Source organism: Miscanthus floridulus, chromosome 1 (assembly GCF_019320115.1).
Source record: "Miscanthus floridulus cultivar M001 chromosome 1, ASM1932011v1, whole genome shotgun sequence".
Lineage (NCBI taxonomy): Eukaryota > Viridiplantae > Streptophyta > Magnoliopsida > Poales > Poaceae > Miscanthus > Miscanthus floridulus.
This window is the reverse complement of record NC_089580.1, coordinates 28,165,552-28,187,293: the sequence shown is the minus strand read 5'-3', so window position 1 is coordinate 28,187,293 and position 21,742 is coordinate 28,165,552. Positions and strand designations below refer to the sequence as shown.

Sequence of the window (21,742 nt, the reverse complement as noted above, 5' to 3'; positions counted from 1 at the left end):
TTCTGAAAGTCTGAAATGGACTAATCCGGAAGTTCTTTTGTTCGAGACAAAGAAGAAGGGTAGATTGTTACACTTGTACCAAGTACTAGTTAAAAAGAGCCCAGTTTAAAATGTAAAAACGTCAAAGCAGTAAGTTGGATAGATGCCTTTGGAAAAGTCCGTCAGCTTATTAGGACGCACCTGATGATACTAGCTGCGACATAGCGACAGAACTAAAATGGTAGGAATGATAAGAGTGAAGCATGCTTGGCAGCAATCCAGGAGCTAAGCCTAGGCACTTAAATTCAGTGCTGACCTTTCCCCGAAAGCGCATTGGTTCCAGTAACTTAATTGCCCGCAGCAGGTTCTGTTAAACAAAGCACCAAGCCAGCCAGCCAGCCTTCCATGAGTTCCGTCCATCACATGAGCAGCGTGTGACCTCATCATGCATAGTAAAACCCTAACATTCCACTCGTGCCTTGCGCCAAGTCTATCGTGCTCGTGCCGTTAGGGATCATCATGAAAATGGGTCAGGAATCAGGGTGAGGATAATAGTTTCTTAATTACTGATATGTCCTTCTTGAGTCATAATATAAACCTGATGGCTCGATGCTACGTTGGCAAGGCTTCTCTTTTGGTTCTCCTACTATCCTATCTACTCCTCATTGTATTAGAAGTACTTGTAAGCAGCGGTGGATCCAGGAAATATTTTAGGGGGACTGAACAACACTGCTGTTCGATCTTAAGTCTCAACCCCCCTACACTATAGATTTTTGCCTAAAAATTCATATGGGCTCTACAGTAATTTGCACTGCTTCGGTTTAGGTAGGGGGGCTTGAGCCCCCCCCCCCCCCCCCCCCCCCCCCCCCCCACACTGCTGGATCCGCCCCTGCTTGTAAGAGTAAGTCCTTGTTCATGCATATAATAAAACATGAGGAGAAAAAAAAATGGTAGCTTTGTGTATTTTCATGTCAATTTTCAGAAATTAGCCATGAGCTCTGATGTTCATCATTGGTTGGGCAGGAAGAGATTAACTACTCTCCCTATCAAGTACCATCAGACATTGGCATGCTCTCCTTTTCTCCCCACGCCACACTTCTGCTGTTTCCTTTCTTTTTCAGTAAAGCTTAGCAAGAGCTTCTTTCTTGACCTCAGAATGTTTCTTAAAGCAGCCACACTCGTAGCCTCATTGGACAAGGGGAAAAAATGGAAGTTCAAAAAGACAAAGTTATGTGGCTGCAGTATGCCAGCATGTGTTATTGTTGGAGATGAAAATAAACACAGAAACAAACCATATTGGGAAAAAAATAGACAAGCACTGCCATTTTATCAAACTGGGCATCATGCTGGAAAAAAACAGCAGTCTGGTCAAAAACCGAAAGCGCATTTCAGGCCTACCCATACACATGATCTACATGCACAATCATGCTCAAGCAGTGTTCAGAAATCAAAAGGGCATACACATTCCAGAGACCAGCATAAAAGTCGCCCAGCCAGCAAAAGCGCCGTGGAACATGCGTCTTGTGTTAGCCCCACGTGATCACTGACTCAGGTGAGTGAACCATTCACTAGTTTTATCGAACACCGCTAGTGTTGTCGAGCATCCACTAGTTAAACCGACCACGAATAAGTGTTGTCCGTCCCCACACACTATGGCTAGAGGTTGAAGAAGAGAGAGAACAGATCATACACACACAGTACAAGACACCAGCGTTGGCCGAAGCCCTGTATGGGAGATGACAAATCTGAACTCTCTTTACTGAGTTGCCATGGTAGTCTATTTATACAACTCTATACATCTAGTCCTAATACAGCGCACATGCTATAACAGTAACTAGATAACATACAGGCTGACTCTACGCCGACCTCTACAGATGGCTACAGTGCTACAGGTGAGCCGTTAGACACCTGCACCTATAACAATTACAGTATTATAGTAAAGTGCCTTTTTGATATCGCCTTACCTATGTGCACACAAGAAAGCAGTAGACATGTGGTAGCCGTCGGCCCCTCGCAAAGCGCAGCGCCCGAGAGCGCCGGATGGATCGATGCACAGAGGATGGCAAGGCAGGCCCGGTGTCGATGAGGCATTCGACCGCTTTGGTCAGGAAAGAGACGGCCCACACAAGCAGCTGTTCCTGCATGGGCCCTTGTGCTGTGCTCCTTTGCCGGATGCTGAGACATGGAACCCAAAAAGACTGGGCACTTCGATCTTGACATCACAAAGGCATGGTTGGTCTGGTTCAAGACCTCTGATCCATGCACATGCCAAGCTATCAAGTTGTGACATGGAGAAGGCGGGCCCGTCTGTTTATGAGACAGCAGTTCATGATCGAAATCTGCAATAGCAGGGTGATGAAGACGACCGCAAACTGTTTCTGAAGATGCACATATGTGCTAGTTATGCATAGTTTCGAGATGGAACTTGATTGGCTAAATTTAGTTCAAGTAAGCTGTGTGTTTGTTTTCAAAATACAAATTCAGACACCGAACTTCACCAGTACTACTCTTTAAGGTATTGCAAGAGCGGTGGCAGTTTGCGGCGTGCTGGCCTTCCCCGGGGTCGGTGGCCGTGCCTTCTTGCTGCTGCTCCTCCGGGGTGGCTGCTGGCCTGCAGGGCACGTCTTCTGGAGACTGCTCGTGTGCGGCGGGACGCCTGCTGTGCGCGTGGTGGCGTTAGTGGCGGTGGGGGCGCCTGCGTTTCATCGCCAGCGCCTTCCTTTGGGATAGGCATCCTCTGCAGGTGGCGTCCTGGCAGGCCAGGACGGACTGCACTGCTGGACTCGCATGCTTTGCCAAGAGTCTTTGGCCCTCAGCAAAGGCCTAGAAACCCTCGGCAAAGGCTTTGCCGAGAGCCTCTGGCCCTCAGCAAAGGCCCAGAAACCCTCGGCAAAGGCTTTGCCAAGGGCTGCCCTCGGCAAAGACCCCTCGGGGAATTTTTAGACGGCAAAGAAAAGAAGTCGTCACGTGCCGACGCCGTTGGCGGTTTCTTTGCCGTGGGCCGACCCTCGGCAAAGAAATGATTTTTTTTTAATTTTTTTGCCGAGGGCCGGCCCTCGGCAAATAAATTTTTTTATTTTTAAAAAAAAACCTTTGCCGAGGGCCTCCTCTCTGGCCCTCGGCAAAGAAATTTTCAGGATTTTTCCTAAAAAAATTGTTTGCTGAGGGCCGGCCCTCGGCAAAGAAATGGTCTTTTTTTATTTTTTTAAACCTTTACCGAGGGCCTGCTCCCTGGCCCTCGGCAAAGAAATTTTCAGGATTTTTTCCAAAAAAAATCTTTGCCGAGGGCTATTGCTAGGGCCCTCGGCAAAAGACCCTTCTTTGCCGAGGGCCTTGGTCATTGCCCTTGGCAAAGAGGTAGAATTTTTTTTGTTTTTTACATTCCATCGACACAAGCATTTCATATATATACATATATATATCACACAGAACTCATTTTCTCACAATATATCACAACCATAATTGTGAACCACAAATCACAATATATTACAACGATAAGTCACATGTTCATCATCATTCACATGTTTATTACGACAAGTTAATGAAATCCAAGCACAAGTCACAACCATAAATCACAAATCACGCGAAAGTCCAACCACATCACCTAGCACGAGTCCTCATCAAGCTAGCCTATGAGACGATGGTGAAGTAAAAGCAGGATCACTCGGTGACGCACTGGCAGGTTGATTGGAACCCGCGGACGAAAGCTGCACAAAGGAGCAGAGATTGCATGTGTGAGTAATCCGAAAAAACAGTTTTAAAACTTAGAGATTGCATCTAGTAATCTAGGAATACAAAAAGATTAGACTCAATTGAAAATTTCGGCAGTACCTCCCCTGCACGAGGAGGTTTCCAAAACCTGCAAGAAACGACGGCACGAACGCCAACATCCACAACGGCACGAACACCGACATCCACAACGGCACGAAGGTCGACATACATGCAAAGCACAAGCGAAAAATGAACTTTCATACTTATAGGAGTAGATGTAGGAGTAGGAGGTGGAGCAGTTGAAAACTACACAGGTACACCTGATGCTGGTCCAAGACTTTGCATGATCACCATCATCTCCGCCATCTGCTTCTGCGCGGCCTTGAACGCGACCTTCTGGGCCTGCAGCTGTGCGGTCAGCTCCGCAATCTGCTCTTGACTTTGCCTTTTTGTTTCTTGCAGCTCGGCCTGTAATATTTCACTCTAATGTATCAGTAATGCAAATCTAATTTAGGTGTGTAAATATCTACGTACGACGAGTAAAATAGGAATTACTTGGAGTGCTTGGACCTGCTGCAGTGCTGGAGAAGGCCGTGGACGTATGGGCTGGCTGGAGCTCGTGCTCCGTGCTCGGATAGCATCGAGGGAGGGAACAGTGGTGGAGTCGATGGCGCCGTCTGCAATCCACAGCCGCCCATGCTTCTTGCCTCCTCTGAGCATCATGATCGCCTCTGCATCAATGGGCTCAGTGCGCATATTATAATCTTCCCCATAGATCTCCCTTATCGTTGACGTGTACTCTTGGACTTTAGTGTACACGTTCGGGTCGGAGTACGCCTAGGGCGGGGCAGCCGGGTTGAAGGAGATAGAGGACGACGCCCTGCCCATGTGGGACATAGCCCACGCAGAGAACTTCGAGACCTCCTCGCCTGGGTGCGTAGCCTCCTGCGAGAAAGACGGGAAGATGGTGAGAAATCAAGCAGAATTGAGCGTCAAAATAAATAAAAGAAATCACTTACGTATGCTTGTTTGTATCCGGGGAGGCTACGACTGCCTTGATGGTGAGTTGGACCTTGCCTCATCAGATGCTGTTCCCGTTGCCTCTCGTGCGTGTCAACAAAGGCCTGTGATAACCACTTGTCCATGATCATGGCCCAGCACTCGGGATACGATCAGCACCACCAGGGAATCACCTACAAGTCATCGAGTATTTGACATATAAGAAGATAAAATTGAACCTATTTAATATCAAAATGAATCATTATGAATGTTATTCGCCTACCTCAAGGTACTGGTCCTGGGTCAGCGTAATCCGTCTTGCTTGAGGCTTGGGGAGGGACTGCCTAAGTACCGACCTGTAGTAGTCTATGTGGGCCTGGACGCGTCCATGGTGGTGCATCTCGGTGACGTACTTCCTACAAGCTGCGGCAGCCGCCCGATCTGCCTAGGCCTCAAGTCCTTCTTCGGCCTTGAAATATTTCTGTATACAAAACCGATGTATCCATTTATTATTTCAATAAAAGATTTAACCAATGAATGCGATGTATTAAGCAATGTTGTGCGAGAGAGACTTACCCAAAACTCCGCCAATACTCGCTCCTGCTTGTTGCGGTAAGTGTCATCCGTGACTAGCGCGTACCTATCCTAGTTGGAGGCCGGCTCCCGCACCACCGGCTCTTCGAACAGTTGCACAATGCCGGGGTACCATTTCCTACACAAAACACCAAGGATGCTCGCGGGGGTGCGTGCTGGAGTACCCGACAAAACCAACCAGGCCCTACACAAGTGATTAAGAAAATTTATCAGTTTCTCTTAAGATTTCCAACATATCTTATGAAGTAGTTGTGATAACATCCATAGTTACTTACCTTTTTGTCATAGGCCGAATCACTAGGCGGTTGTGAGGAAGCGGAACTAAAGGGAGGCTCGTGGGACCTCGCTCGTAGAGAGTCTGGGTAGCGATACCCTCTCCCTAGCCCTCAAGCGCCTCGCCTCCCTCGCCCTCGAGCGCCTCATCTCCCTCGCTCGTCTGCTGACCCCTCTCATCCTCTGATGAGGACGTGGCCGTGGGCGTCACGTGCTCCTCCTCCAGCACCTCGTCACGTGTCGAGGGAGGAGACCGCTGCCTCCTACAGCGGCAGCCCCTGGTCCTCCTCTCGTCACCTCCTGCGGACGCTGTCCCGAACGACGTCCCCTCACCTCGAAGGAGAGGGTGGTCTCTCCCGTAAACCGAGGGTGTGTCACGGCGTGGACGTCTGCTCGCCATCTTTGTCCAATCACCTGCAATCACAAAGAATGAACAAAACTAATTAGTACATATATTAGAAATATATTCAAAATATATAAACAAAACACAAATTAAAAAACCATAGTATTACATGTATTAGGAATAATCTTCATGATTGGGATCATAGGTCTCATCATCACTGTCAAAATTGTCCAAATGGGCAACACTATCCGAAGGTTCTATGTTGTCATCGTCGTCATTGCCTAGAAGTAATCGCTCAAGCATTGCTATGTCCTTGGCATTTACCACCACATCTCCCTCGACCTCGTCATCAACCATTTCGTTGTCTACTTCCATTTCGATTGCTTTGGGTAAGACTATCTTAAACATACCTGGTAGCCCATCTTCTTGATAGAACTGTCCATCATATGTGTTTGCGTTGAAGTTGTAATCATCATCGTTTGGGGTAGGTAGTTTACCATGTGGAGATACCTGGTGCACAATAGCCCAACCCTTAAGATCCTCTTTGTCTTGGTTGGTGTATCGAGTATAATACACCTGCACGCCCTGTTGAGCCACAATGTAGACATCTTTTTTAGGATAGATGGAATCTTCTCGAATCTCGACTAGCCCAAGATGAGGGGTTCGCCTTGTTGATCGAGGATTAAACTAGTGGCATTTGAACATGATAGGTTTAAGAGGTTCGTCTCCATGAAATGAGAGTTCATAGATTTCCTCAACTCTACCATGATAGTCGAGGCCATCAGTGCCGGGCGTACAAACTCCGCTATTTGTGGTTTTTCGTTTGGGCCGAATCTGCTCGTAACTTGTTGTGTGGAAGCGATATCCGTTCACGTCATAGCCGGTAAATGACTTTACCCTAACGTCACAGCTGTTTGCAACCTGTTTCAACTCGTCACTCATGGACGAATCGATCTGGGCCTGCAAGGTGAAGCATGATAGATCGTTATATTAATCAAATGTACGATCACCTTGGACGATCGAACGTACGAGCTAAATTGGACATTACCTTTTGTTTGAACCAAGAAATGAAATCAGGCCTCCCCGCTTCCGCACCTCGCGAAACAAGGGTGTCTTGTTCATGCGAGGTAGGATCCCTTGATTGATGCTAGAATTCATGAACAAATTCCCTGTCTGAACGAGAATCAATGGGGTTGGATGCAGAATAGTGATGGCATATTGAAATAAGTTCGTTGAGAACTTACTTGATGAACGGCTGCACCTTGGTAAGGTTATTCAACACATATAGCATGATACTGCGCCACTCTTCATTTCCCAATAGCTTTGGGGTTGATCCACTTGCGCTGTCGAGTTGGCCTTGGAAAAGGCTCAAGGTCGATTCATTTTTGCCAGTATTGTAACGAGGGGTGGATTATGATTGCTAGGAAGGTTTGACTTGTAGTATAGCATTGTGAAGTTTGCCACCTCCTCTCGAAGGCATGCCTCTGTAATAGAAGCCTCAATTCTGGCTTTATTTGTACATTTTTTGCGAAGAGTCTTTAGACATCTCTCGATTGGATAGCACCAACAGGCTTGCACGCCCCCCCCCAAACATGCCTCGGACAGGAGGTGCACAATCAGATGTTGCATCGGCAAGAAGAAGCCGGGTGGAAAGATCTTCTCCAGCTTACAGAGCAACACAGGTGCCGCTTTTTCCAAGTCCTGAGCGACGGCCCGAGATATCTCCTTGGCACAAAGCTGGCGGAAGAAAAAGCTCAACTCTACCAGCACTTGTCAGACATGCTCAGGGACATAGCCTCGGACCATTGTCGGAAGAAGCCGCTCAATCCATATGTGGTAGTCATGACTCTTCATCCCGTTGACTCGCAGAGTGCCTAAGTTCACTCCCCTGCTAAGATTCGCTGCATATCCATCTGGAAACATTAACATCTGGATCTATTTTAGTACCTCCCTCCTTTGATCGATTTGCAAGACGAAATTGACCTTAGGCCTTTTCCAGTTCTTGTTTTGGCCACTAGGAGGCTGCATCGCTTGATTTGGTCTATCGCACAACGTCGCTAGGTCCACTCTAGCCTTAACGTTGTCCTTAGACTTGTTAGTGTCCATGAGAGTTCCCCAAAGTGCCTCGGTGATATTCTTTTTAGTGTGCATTACATCAATGTTATGTGGCAGAAGAAGGTTATCGAAATAGGGGAGCCTCGTCAAGCCGGATTTATGAGTCCACATATGTTCCTCACCATATCCCACAAAACCACCTTCTTCATTGGGCATGAGAGCATCTATCTGAACACGAACCTTGGCACCAGTCCTCAAGTGCGGTTTAGGGTCTGTCACTTTGACACCTTTCGTAAAGCTCTTGATGTCTTCTCTAAATTCATGGTCTAGAGGGAGGAATTGATGATGCTGGCTGAACGATGAATACTTACTACCCTTCTTCAACCAAATGAACCTCATGGCTTCCTTGCATACTGGGCATGGGAACTTCCTATGAACACACTAGGCGGCGAATAACCCATACGCCAGGAAGTCATGCAGGGAGTAGTGGTACCAAACGTGCATTTTGAAGCTTGTCTTTGTAGCTCGATCGTATGTCCATACCCCCTTCTCCTAAGCATGGATCAATTCATCAATCACAGGCTCCATGAACACACCCATATTACTCCCTGGGTGTCCAGGAATTATCAACGACAAGAATACGTTATGTCGTTGAAAGGAGATGCCGGGAGGGAGATTGAGGGGGATAACAAAAACGGGCCAGCATGTGTATGGGGCAGCCATCATTCCATAAGGATTGAACCCATCTGTTGCCAGCGCGACACGTATATTACGGGCCTCAGCTGCTTTGTCATGATGCTTGTCATTGAAATACGTCCATGCTTCAGCATCAGACGGATGTACCATCTTCTTAGGATTATATCGTTTGCCATCTTTGTGCCATGTTATCTGTTTTGTGGATTCCTCAGTCGTGAATAGCCATTGGATCCTTAGTAGGAAAGGAAGATGTCGTAGCACTCTCGCGGGGATCAGAAGCTGCTTCTTCTAACCATCACTAGAGTCTACCTCCAGGTACCTAGAGGATTTATACTTCAGACATTAATTTGCATCCTTGTGTTCTTTCCTAAATAGGACGCACCCCTTCGGACAAACATGTATCTTGTCATACGGCATCTTAAGCATACGAAGGAGTTTCTCTGCCTCGTACAAGTTCGTCGGCAAAGTGTGCTTCTCCGATAGCATGGTGCCAAACACGGCCAACATCTTATCGAAGCCTTCTCAACTCAGGTTTAACTCGGCCTTCAACCCCATTACGCGTCCAATCGCATCCAGCTGAGAAATCATTGTACGCTCGTGAAGGGGTTTCTGTGCCGAGTCTAACATTTTGTAGAAGTCCTTTACGAATTCCTCCATCTCCTCCTTCTCACGTCGTTCAGCGAAGTGAGCTTGGTGGGCGTCATCTAGCATGTCTGCTACCCCAGCATCATCATCAAAAGCCTCGAGGCGTGGTCTCACCACCTCCGCTCTTATTCGATCTGCTTCATCATGGTAGATCCACTACTGGTAGCCAGACGTATAACCATTGAACACAAGATGTCTACCCATGGTCTTCTCGTCTACTTTTCTCCTGTTGTCACATTTGCTGTAGGGACACCAAACTAGAGAATGTCCTCCTACTCCTGGGCCAAATGCATGTTTCAAGAAACCATCTGTCCCCTTCACCCATTCATAGTCATAGTCACTCCCGCTTCTCTAGCCCGTGTACATCCACTGATGGTCCTCCATCCTTTAACATTTACATCATAGAGTATTGTGACCATCAATTGCATCTATGCGGTGTTTCTACTGTCTAATAGGTGAGGATAGGTCCTAATCCCACCCGTAGATGCGTAGATGAGGTCAGTTTCTATGCTTCGCTCCTCTCTGAGACAGAATTTCAGCAGCACCTCCTCGCTGTTCTCCCGATACACGTCCTGCAAGAGAGAGTGTGTATCCGGAGAACAACAGGGAGGTGTTGCCGAAACTTCTTCTTGGACCGGAGCGGACCATGGAAACTAACCTATCTACGCATCCATGGGCTGTTCAAAAAATGTGGACAATCCAAAATAGATACGGTCGCAGATACGCAAAGATCCGCATACCTACGACCGTATCTCTTTTGGATGGGAGACGCCTAACTGGGTTACGCGCGGGCTATGACAGACATGCGAAAAAAGAGGTTATTTATACATAGGGTGTCGGTGAAGTAAGGCTAGCGGGGCAGTGGCGAATCGACGCAGTGGCGAGGCGACGTAGTGCAGGTAGAACCGCGACGTCGACCAAGACGATCAGGGTCCTCCGGGTCCCCTCCGACGTACTCTTCTCCTGCATAAAAAGACAATAGGTTATTGTTTGTTTAAAATTTCGGTAGCACCTCCCCTGCACGGGGAGGTTTCCAAGACCTGCAAAAAAATGACACGATGGCCGACATTCACAATGGCACGAAGGCCGACAACCACAACGGCACGAAGGCCCTCATATCAACTTATGGCACGAAGGCCCACACAACCACATACGGCATGAAGGCCGACAACGAGAGTTTTACCTAGGGTTGCGGTGGAGTCGGGTGTCGCGGTACGGGGGTCACTTTCTTCTCCGGCGAGGTCGAGTGGCGTTGGAGTACTCCTCTCCCTCTCTTCCCTTTCTTCTCTCCTTTTCCTCTTCTTTTCCTTCTCTTCTCCTTCCTCCTTCTCTTCTTCTTCTCCTTTTCTTCCCCTTCCTCCTTCTCCTCTTCTCCTTCTCTTCTTCATCTAACTTCACCCTCTGCCTCCTCCCCTCCAACAGCAGCCGGCGACGGGGACAGCCTGGGGGCTGGGGTCGGGGCGGGAAGGCCGGCGAGGGGGGGGGCACCGGAGGGCCGGCCGAGCGGCCGACCTCCCCTTGCTCGATGGAGACGGGGAAGGGAGGCAGGGCGCGACCTCGGCCGCCACTGGGCGTGGTGGGGCGGCACGCTGGTGGGGCGGCGGGGCGCGCTGGGCGGCCGAGCGCGGGGCGGTGGGGCGCGCGGGGTGGCCAGGCGCGCAGCGGTGGGCGCGCGACAGCAGGGTGCGCGGCGGCGGTGGTGGAGGCGCAGGGCGACCGGGGTGCACGCGCGGCGGTGGGGACGGCCGGGCGCGCAGCGGCGGGCGCGCGGCGGCGGGGTGCGTGGCGGCGGTGGTGGAGACGTGGGGCGGCCGGGGTGCGTGCGCGGCGGCCAGGCTCGGGGCAGCCGGCGCGCGCGGCGGCGGGGTGCGCGACGGCGGTGGTGGAGGCGCGGGGGCCGGCCGCGAGCGGGCGCGTGGGGAGGGAGATGTGGTTTCGATCGGGAATTTTTTTTGATAAGATTTCGATCGAGAATTTGGGCTGGCGGCCCGATTTAGGTTTGGGCCCTTTGCCGAGGGCCCAGATCCAGGGCCCTCGGCAAAGATTTTTTTTTATTTTTTTTAAAAAAATTCTTTGCCGAGGGCCACGTGCCAGGCCCTCGGCAAAGAGCCCTCGGTAATTTTTTTATTTTTTGAACCCAGTTTTTTTGTGGGGCTATAATACTTTATTTAAAATTTAATTTTAAAATTTGGGCCAATTTTAACTTTTTTATATATTTTCTTAATTTATTTTGTTTCTTTGATTTTTTTCGAATATGTCAAATTTGAACTGTAGGTGCATGGAATATTGCAATGTAGTGTTTCGAAAAATGTTATTCATGTTAATTGGTGCATGTTGAGTCCCTATCCACGAACTCGCATCAAATTTCGCGCATCTTCTTCGCGTAACATGACGACCGACTTGTCGAAAAAGTGTTTTAAAATTATATAAAATCCATACGAAGTCCGAAAATCACAAAACTTGGCGAGATGTCATGTTATCGCATGTGTAGGCTGTGGTAAAAAATTGAGAAGGTTTCGAGCGAGTTGCGATGTCGGATGCCTAAAACCTTCCAATCACAAGCAGGTGTCCTTCCTCTTTGGAAACTTGGCGAGATGTCATGTTATCGCATGTGTAGGCTGTGTAGGCCGGGGTCGGAAGCGAGCGCCATTTCTCTTTGGCCAGACCTTCCGATCAGAGAGGCGGGTCGTAGTCGGAAGCGAGCGTCCTTCCTCTTTAGCCAGGCCTATCGGTCGGAGAGGCGGACCAGAGTCAGAAGCGGGCGTTTGTCCTCTCCTTGGCCAGGCCTTCCGGTCGGAGAGGCGGGCCAGAGTCGGAAGCGATCGTCGTTCCTCTCTTGGCCAGGCCTTCCGGTCGGAGATTGGACCGTTCTTCTGGCTTGTCGTTAGGTTTTTAGGTCAGCCCAGGAGTTACGTGTCATTCGCAATGTCGTCTGCTGGTTCGAGCTTTCGCTGAGAAGTAGGCCTATGAGAGACCCCGGGTTTATGAACCGACAAAACCTGACTTATAAGAAAAAACAGGGGCCTAGGTACTAGTAACTTGGAATCATGTGTGATTTATTTATTTGCTCGGACAAACAGCCTGTTCAGTAACTTGGAATCATGTGTGATTTATTTATTTGCTCGGACAAACAATCTGTTCGTTTGTTGGTTTCAGTTAGGGCTTATCAGCTATGGTATAATATTTTTTTTCACAACAAACCAACACCAGCCGGAGTTATCAGTCTAGAAATCAACCAACGAACTGGCTGAAAACAACCAACCAACTGGCTGAAAAGAAGTTGCATGATTCAACCCCGAGAGATGGCTTTGAAATTTTGTAAACCACGGAGTGTACATGTCTGGAGCGCGTATCAGCAAGGGTGAATGAAAACATAAATAACAATCACTCGGATGATGGATAGAAATTCCGTTTGAAATTTGACATTCTGGTGATGTATACAGAAACTGGCAGGTGCAGGAGGATTTGTCAGTGCCATGAAAAATTGAAGCACTAAAAGAAATTGGCAAAAGAAAAAAAAAAGAATACCTTTAACTCTACGTTGGGCCGGGCATAGTACGATGGGCCAGGAGAACCTCTCGGTGGGTCCAGCCCGTTGCAGAAGCATGGCGGTTTCGTGAGCGAGGAGTGGGGGGGCCGGTGAGCGGCGGCGCGGGAGAATCCGGCTGAGAGAGACGAGCAGCGTACGGCGAGAGGGCGGCGAGAGACGAGCGGACGAGAGCCGAGCAGGCGACGGCGGGGTAGGTCGGCGAGTAGCTCCGTGATGGCGCCGCAGCTCGACGCGTCGGCCGCGAAGAAGCGGCGGGTCACTGAGGAAGCCGCGGCGGCGGCGGCCGAGGAGGGGGACCCCATCCTGGCGCTGCCGGAGGACCTGCAGCTGCGCATCCTGTCCCTGCTCCCGCTCAAGTCCGCCATCCGCACGGGCGCGCTCTCCACGCGGTGGCGCGCGCTCTGGGCGCGCCGCTGGCCCGCGCCGTCCTCGCTCGACCTCCACCTCCGCTCCGGGGTCGACGACCCGGATCGGCTCCTCGGCTCGCTCCACCGCCGCGGGCGCCGCCGCCTCGACCGCTTCTCCCTGACCTTCCACTTCGGCGAGTACCGCCGCCGCCGCCTCCCCCACCGCTACTTCGGCGACGAGGACATCCGCCGCTGCCTCGACTACGCCGCCGCCTGCGATGCCAAGGACCTCCACCTCGACATCGCCGACCACTTCATGAGCACGGTCTCCATGCTCCGCTTCCCGCCGGCCTGCCCCCGCCTCGCGCGCCTCTCCCTCCTCCGCGTCGGCAACGTCACCTTCGGCTACTCCCTCCGCTCCGACGCCTACGCCACCCTCGAGGTCATCCAGATCCACTCCGCCCGCTCGGTGGACATCAACCACCTTCTCCCAGCGTGCCCTCGCCTCCGCACCCTCGACCTGCGCGACTGCGAGTTCCTCGATACCTCGGATGAAATCTACGCCACGTCGCCGCAGGGGCGCCTCAGGAGCCTCACCGTCGCCGAGTGCAACCGCGTCACCCACCTCTACGCCGGCTTGGCCTCCGGCCTCCGCTCCTTCCGCCTCAGCAGTGCCCTTCTCCCCATCTACGAGATCGCGGCCACCGCTCAGCTTGACGACCTTTACATCTGCCTACGGGGGCCATGCATAAGCTATCCTCTCAAGCACTGGATCCAAGCGCTTCCCAACCTCGCCAACCTCACGGTCCTCACCATCTGCGGCATTGCCCTCCGGGTTGGTCCACTGTGATGCCTCTAGTTTGTTTTGTTCTTATATGCTGTTCAGATTGTTTTTCATTTCATCTAGTTTATTCTAGTCTGCTAAAGAACTTTGTAAACTATTCTTGCAGAGGATTTATGCGTTGGCTCGTTTCGGATCAGCTACTTGTTTGACCAGGCTGAGGAAATTGCCGAGCTTAAAAGAGCTGCAGCTGCTGATGTTTGAAATGAAAAGCTCCAATCTCGCTCATATTTATATATGTTCCTCCAGACCTGCCAGTGTCCAAAGCTGGAGAGGCTCTTTGTGCAGGTCAGTGTCAAATTATTTAGGTGTCCAATGCTAACACTACATCTACCTGCAGCTCCCATCAAGCAGTGGTGATACATTTGTAGGGAATTCCTTGGAGGTGGCAGAGGATGATGATTCAGAGGAAAGGCATTCTGAGGAAGATGTTACAGAGGATGATGAACCGGACGAAGAGGTTTCGGAGGAAGAAGATACAGAGAGTGATGAACCAGAGGAAGAGCTTTCGGAGGAAGATGTGACGGAGGATGAGTTATTGCAGTAAAAACTGGTACAAGAATATATGCTGAAGGAAAGACCCTTCTATGAGGATGTGTATGAGGAAGATATTCTCGGAGAAGATGTGCCGGAGGAAGAGTATTTTGAGGAAGACGCACCAGAGTATGACTTAGGTAACCTTATGTTTGTAAGGATGATGAAATTCAAGGGCCACTACTTTGAGTTGCGTCTAGTAAGCTTTTTGTTGAGGAAGGCCACTGGTCTAAATAAACTGCTATTGGTTGCTCCTGAGGGGAATCTCATGGACACGGTTGGAAATGATCCTGTGGATCTATCCTCTTTTGTAGAGACAAAACAACTGCCTTTCAAAAGAGCTTCACCCAATGTTCAGATAATTCTGAGCAAATGTGATTCTGCTGGAATCCAGCCAGTGCATGCTGAGATTTTTGCCAACTTTTAGTTTTCTCAGTTGAAGAATACCATAATCTAGATAAATAGTAAGAACTTGCCAAGTGGATATAACATAACTGAAGGTGTTTTCGGCTCTTTATCTATATGTTCCGTTTCCATCATTATTGTATGAAATGTGGAACAGGAAAGCCACAATATATGTATTGTGGACAATTGGGCATGATATTTTGTGGTATAGATCACCTGGTTGTATGATTTAGACATTTTGTGCTGCTCCCTAAGTTCTCTCTCTTCTCATTTTTTGTCTTTTGTTTAATTATGTTACCTTTGTCCTGTCTTGTAAAACATGATGTTCCTGAAGAAAAGTTGACTATCTTGATTTCTTTTCTGTTCTGTGTGTATTATCCTATATGTGTAAAATAGTAATATAAACTACTAGTTCAACTCAAAATAATGAGTATGGACAAGATTGAGGAGGGTGAGAAATGATAATGATGATATGGATTTGGACGCAGCTTGTGAGCATTTTAGCATTTTTTTTTCTATATAAGGTGGCTTGTGAGAATTAATGCAGAAACTTAGTTGGAGCCTCAAATTAACATTACAGTAATATTCCCACTGTTCTAAAATATTTTAGAAATTTTAAAATAGATTAACCCTATTTTAATTATAGCGAGAGTGCGAGACCTTATGTACCATATTTTGAGCACATTGGTGAACACTAATAAAAAGATATGCATGGGATTGGTGTTGTGAGGGAGTTAGAGCCTCTTTGGCAGGACTCCTGCAGGGGCTTCAGCTCCGGCTCCTACAGGAGCTGTGCCAAACGCCTGTTTTGGAAAGGGCTTCGCATGGGGAGCCGGTCAAGAATCGGAGCCATTTTTTGCCTGCGCAGAAGAAGCCTAAAAAAATGAGCTTCGCGCGGCTCCTTGTTGTGGGTTCACGTCGTCTAGTGTGAAGGAGCCGTTTTGCCAAACGTTTTCCAGAATGACTTTAGCTCCTACAGAGGAGCTGCTCCTTCAGAGGAGCCAGAGCCGGAGCCATTTTCAGAGGAGCCAGAGCCCTATCAAACAGGCCCTTAATTCACCTAGAATGCATTATATTAAGACATTTTTTTTAATGTTTTAATATCTTATATTTTAGGATGGAGGAAATAGTAAGATAAGGTGTACTAAATTTTAAACTACTTCATTTTTTTAATGAAGTATGCTGGTGAGATCTTTCCCTTAAGAGAAGTGAAGGTAAAACTTGTACTTCTTCATATGTGAATCAGTAAAACCGTGTGTGTGCATGTCAAACACTTTGCATATCAAGCAACGTGGAAATGGTTCTTGGCGAATATCACTGGCAATTACTTATTACAGATGGAAATATAGTTTTTTTTGAGGAAAAGATGGAAATATAGTTAGCTTGCCAAACATGTATTTGGGCCTTATTGGCTAGACCGGGCCAGATTGCTAATTTGGACTTTGGATTCATGCTAGATTACCTTGGCCACCACGTTTGGGGTTCGACTAACATATAAAATGCCATTCAAACCTTGTTTTCATGGTTCCATGCATTCCTAATCCGCTTACTCTGCTCGGTTTCTCAAAGCGAAGCCAAGAACTAGTCCTACGAAAATTGAAACCTGTTCTCTAGCCAGTGATGTTGAACAGACGATGACACATGGCAAGTTGCCTAAACAAAAAGCCCAGAAAACTTCGATGATTTCATAAAAATCGCGCTGAGGTATTTTGCAATTTTCTCACAAAGGCCTACAGCCTGTTCTTTTCGGCTTATTCGCTCGTATCTGACTTATAATCCACGGCTTGAACAATATTTTTCTCTCACACCAAACCAGCCAGCAGTACTTTCAGCCATGGCTTATAAGCCAATTCAGCCGAAACGAACAGGCTCTAGTTATCAGCCGGCTTGTTTGATCGGATTTATTTTTTCAGGGAGTGATTGATTTGATTGAGTCAGATGATCGTTCATGCATTTTTCAACGCTGTTCATGGCTCACGTGTGCCGTGCCATCGATGTCGAACAGCTGAAGCACACGCTCAGACTGTTGGAGTGTTAAGATATTAGCAGACAGACCTGGCTCTCCCTCAGGGCACTTTGGAGCCGTCTATGGTTCATCCGGTGCAATAAACCTGACGTAGAAAGAGCGGAGGTCGAAGTACCACTAATTTGGAATGATGTGTGATTTATTTGATCGGACAAGCATTTTAGCATTTTTTTTCTATATAAGGTGTCTTGTGAGAATTAATGCAGAAACTTAGTTGGAGCCTCAAATTAACATTACAGTAATATTCCCACTGTTCTAAAATATTTTAGAAATTTTAAAATAGATTAACCCTATTTTAATTATAGCGAGAGTGCGAGACCTTATGTACCATATTTTGAGCACAATGGTGAACACTAATAAAAAGGTATGCATGGGATTGGTGTTGTGAGGGAGTTAATTCACCCAGAATGCATTATATTAAGACAATTTTTTTAATGTTTTAATATCTTATATTTTAGGATGGAGGAAATTGTAAGATAAGGTGTACTAAATTTTAAACTACTTCATCTTTTTAATGAAGTATGCGGTAGCTGGTGAGATCTTTCCCTTAAGAGAAGTGAAGGTAAAACTTGTACTTCTTCATATGTGAATCAGGAAAACCGTGTGTGCGCATGTCAAACACTTTGCATATCAAGCAAAGTGGAAATGGTTCCTGGCGAATATCACTGGCAATTACTTATTAGTTATTACAGATGGAAATATAGTTTTTTTTAGGAAAAGATGGAAATATAGTTAGCTTGCCAAACATGTATTTGGGCCTTATTGGATAGACCGGGCCAGATTGCTAATTTGGACTTTGGATTCATGCTAGATTACCTTGGCCACCACGTTTGGGGTTCGACTAACATATAAAATGCCATTCAAACCTTGTTTTCATGGTTCATGCATTCCTAATCCGCTTACTCTGCTCGGTTTCTCAAAGCGAAGCCAAGAACTAGTCCTACGAAAATTGAAACCTGTTCTCTAGCTAGTGATGTTGAACAGACGATGACACATGGCAAGTTGCCTAAACAAATAGCCCAGAAAACTTCGATGATTTCATAAAAATCGCGCTGAGGTATTTTGCAATTTTCTCACAAAGGCCTAGTTGTCGGCCGGTTTGTTTGATCGGATTTATTTTTTCAAGGAGTGATTGATTTGATTGAGTCTGATGATCGTTCATGCATTTTTCAACGCCGTTCATGGCTCACGCGTGCCGTGCCATTGATGTCGAACAGCTGAAGCACACGCTCAGACCTGGCTCTCCCTCAGGGCACTTTGGAGCCGTCTATGGTCCATCCAGTGCAATAAACCTGACGTAGAAAGAGCGGAGGTCGAAGTACCACTAATTTGGAATGATGCGTGATTTATTTGATCGGACAAAAGATGATGCACACACATTAATCAACCGTAAATATAGCTTTATGCCTTGTTTGGATGTAGTTGGATTCATATCAATCCACATGTGTTGGGGTAGATTGGAGTACAACTTTGAACTAAATTTCATCCCAATCCACTCCCACACATGTGGATTGAGGTAAATCCAATAACATCCTTAAAATTTTTATAAACTACGAAGTGTATATGTCTGGAGCGTGTATCCGCATCCATCCGTCTAATGTGCACACACATTAATTCACGAAATTTGCAAGGAAGCTTCTCACTAATGATCAAATGATTCAATTCAATAGAATAATGTAGATTAAACAGGTAACGTTGATGAGACAACAACATCGTGCTAGTTAGCATAGTTGAAAAGGACAAACCGTTAGACTTGCACAAAAAACAGGCAAAATATTATGGTAATATTGGATTTGAAATTGACAGAGAACTTTAATGAAGTTCAAGCAGTGGTTTGAAAACCAGTCTACGGTACGGAAAATAAAATAAAAGTGTAGTCGTCGCGAGCCGAGACTAAGAGGAACTAAAAATCCCCCTTTAATCATGCTACATCAATCAGAATAAGGTTTCAGTACTCGATCAAACACTCATGTGTCATGTTCAGTTAGATGAAAATCCCCTTTTGACTTGAAACAGTGGGCATTCTTGCACTTGCTCTGGAAGCAACTTAGCCAGAGACTGACACTTCGTTCCTTACTGGTAAAGTAACTAATCAGTTCCTTTCCACAAAGGAAAAAAAGAAAGCTAAGAAACTAATCTGTTATCGCACGATATTCCTCGCATGAGCTAAGCAGTAAGCACCACACACGGCATATATTTCCAACCATGCATGTCTCATTCAAGGAAGTCCATGTTCCACGAGCAGCATCCATTTGAACACATCAAGAATCAGTCCTTAAGAGAGCACAATGCAAAGCACACGAGCTAGCAGACAATGTCGACGGACCGTGAGATAGCTCTCTGCCGTGTCACAAAAGTCAACCATCCGCGGTTTCGTGCCAGTGTTCGTCAGTCTTGTATTTCACGATCGACACTTCATCGCTTCACAAATTCACGTCACATCGATCCTTGGGTGTACACGGTCACACGGACACACGGACACCCCATGATATATATCCACCAGTTTTGCACCACCTAGTTCATACGATAGATAGCTAGAACAGGAGCAAATAAAGGCAACCAAGATGGCTAGGCCGTCGTCGACAAGCAGCACAGCGTCGTCGCTGGCCGTCCTGGTGGTCGCCTTCGCCGTCGCGTCCCTCGCGCAGCCCGGCGCGGCCGACCTGAAGCTGAACTACTACGCGAGCACCTGCTCCAACGTGGAGACCATCGTGCGCGGCGTGGTGCAGCAGAGGGTGCAGGCCACCATCCGCACCGTCGGCTCCACCGTCCGCCTCTTCTTCCACGACTGCTTCGTCGAGGGTTGCGACGGCTCGGTGCTGATCGAATCCACGCCGGGCAACCAGGCGGAGAAGGACGCCTCCGACAACAAGTCCCTCGCGTCCGAAGGCTTCGACACCGTGCGGAGCGCCAAGGCCGCCGTCGAGGCCGCCTGCCCGGGCACGGTGTCCTGCGCCGACGTGCTCGCCCTCGCCACTCGGGACGCCATCTCCATGGTACATATGCCTGCACGTTAGTTCCAGGCCCGATACATCGTGGTACTAGTATAACCTAACGTGCATGCAGAGTGGCGGGCCTTTCTTCCAAGTGGAGCTGGGTAGGCTGGACGGCCTGAACTCCACGGCCAGCAGCGTGCCAGGCCAGCTGCCCGAGCCCAACCAGACCATGGACCAGCTGCTGGCGGTCTTCAAGGCACACGGGCTCAACATGTCCGACCTCGTCGCGCTCTCAGGTCCGTGTCCGTCAGACATACACACATGCATTAATTCTCAGCTGCTTTGTCAGTTCATTTCTTCACCGCGTATATATGCGTGAACTATGTGCCAATGTGATCGATCGAGCAGCGGCGCACAGCGTGGGTCTGGCGCACTGCAGCAAGTTCGCGAACCGGCTGTACAGCTTCCAGCCGGGGCAGCCGACGGACCCGACGCTGAACCCCAAGTACGCGCGGTTCCTGGAGAGCAAGTGCCCCAACGGCGGGGCCGACAACCTGGTGCTCTTGGACCAGTCCTCGCCGGCGCAGTTCGACAACCAGTACTACCGGAACCTCCAGGACGGCGGCGGGCTGCTGGGCTCCGACGAGCTGCTCTACACCGACAACCGGACGCGCGCCATGGTGGACTCGCTGGCCAACAGCACCGACGCCTTCTACAAGGCCTTCGCCGACGCCATCGTCAGGCTCGGCCGCGTCGGGGTCAAGTCCGGCAGGCGGGGCAACATCCGCAAGCAGTGCGACGTCTTCAACTGACCACAGAAAAATTGCATTTGCATCGTTGCATGCGTGCGTGCGCACGAAATTGTGTGTGCGTTGACATGCATGTTCGTTCCAGAGAGAGGGAAGATTCGTTTCATTTGGGTGTTTTGTTTTGTTTGTAATCGTATACATCTGTCCTGTTTGATTCGTTGCATTGCATGCGTTGATTGTTGAAGGTGTCAGGTCTGTGTAATAATTAATGCACATAAGATGTTCCGTAATTAATTGTACAAAGTGACGAATAAAACATTCTCCAGAATAAGTATCGGATTCTCCAGAATATCAGGCACGATGCTGTCAGTCACAGTGTCGGTTTTCAGTGTACCAACTGAGCCCTTGTTTAGTTGCCACCCAAAACTTTACAACTTATCCCATCGAATATTTAACACATGCAAAGAGTATTAAATATAGACTAAAAAATAACTAATTGCACAGATTACGACTAATTTACGAGACGAATTTTTAAGCCTAATTAGACCATGATTTGACAATAAAAGTGCTACAGTAACACATGTGCTAATGCCGAGTTAATTAGGCTTAATAAATTTATCTCACGGTTTACCGACAGATTCTGTAATTTATTTTTTATTAGTATCTGAACATGCGACATCTCCATATAACACTCGTGGCACCCAAACTAAAAGGCCTGAATAACATGAAACTTGCCGCGGACAGATCCTGTACGTGGTACCATACTTTTTTGTCCATACATGCAGCACTCCGGTAACGCAGAACCATGATCGATTGCTCCCGAGTCTCAAACATTCCTCCTCCGAAACCACTTGCGGTCACCGTAACCTCCGTGCTGAACCTTCTATCTCCCAGAGGAATTATTGGAGGCCTGAATTTTTTGTCAAACTTATGAGCAATTATTGTTCCGAAACTCGATGTCCACCATGGTGTTTCGTCATCATAGGTATTTTTTTAGATGAAAGGTTTCCCTGCTTTTGTATTTCAAAAAGCCAAACATCGAGTTCAGACAGAGTTTTA

The 21,742-nt window shown here is 48.1% G+C and overlaps 1 protein-coding gene and 1 pseudogene across 1 annotated transcript; both read left to right on the top strand.

Annotated features, from left to right (window-relative positions):
* The first annotated feature begins 12,868 nt into the window (after positions 1 to 12,868).
* On the top strand, positions 12,869 to 15,247 carry LOC136476845 (uncharacterized; annotated as a pseudogene).
* A 4,291-nt stretch (positions 15,248 to 19,538) lies between these two features.
* LOC136469545 (peroxidase 50-like) lies at positions 19,539 to 21,030 on the top strand. The gene is made up of 3 exons (XM_066467712.1): positions 19,539 to 19,994; positions 20,065 to 20,230; positions 20,343 to 21,030. Exons 1-3 carry the CDS (start codon positions 19,563 to 19,565, stop codon positions 20,744 to 20,746), a joined length of 1,002 nt encoding a protein of 333 aa, XP_066323809.1. The 5' UTR covers positions 19,539 to 19,562; the 3' UTR covers positions 20,747 to 21,030.
* Positions 21,031 to 21,742: the final 712 nt, after the last annotated feature.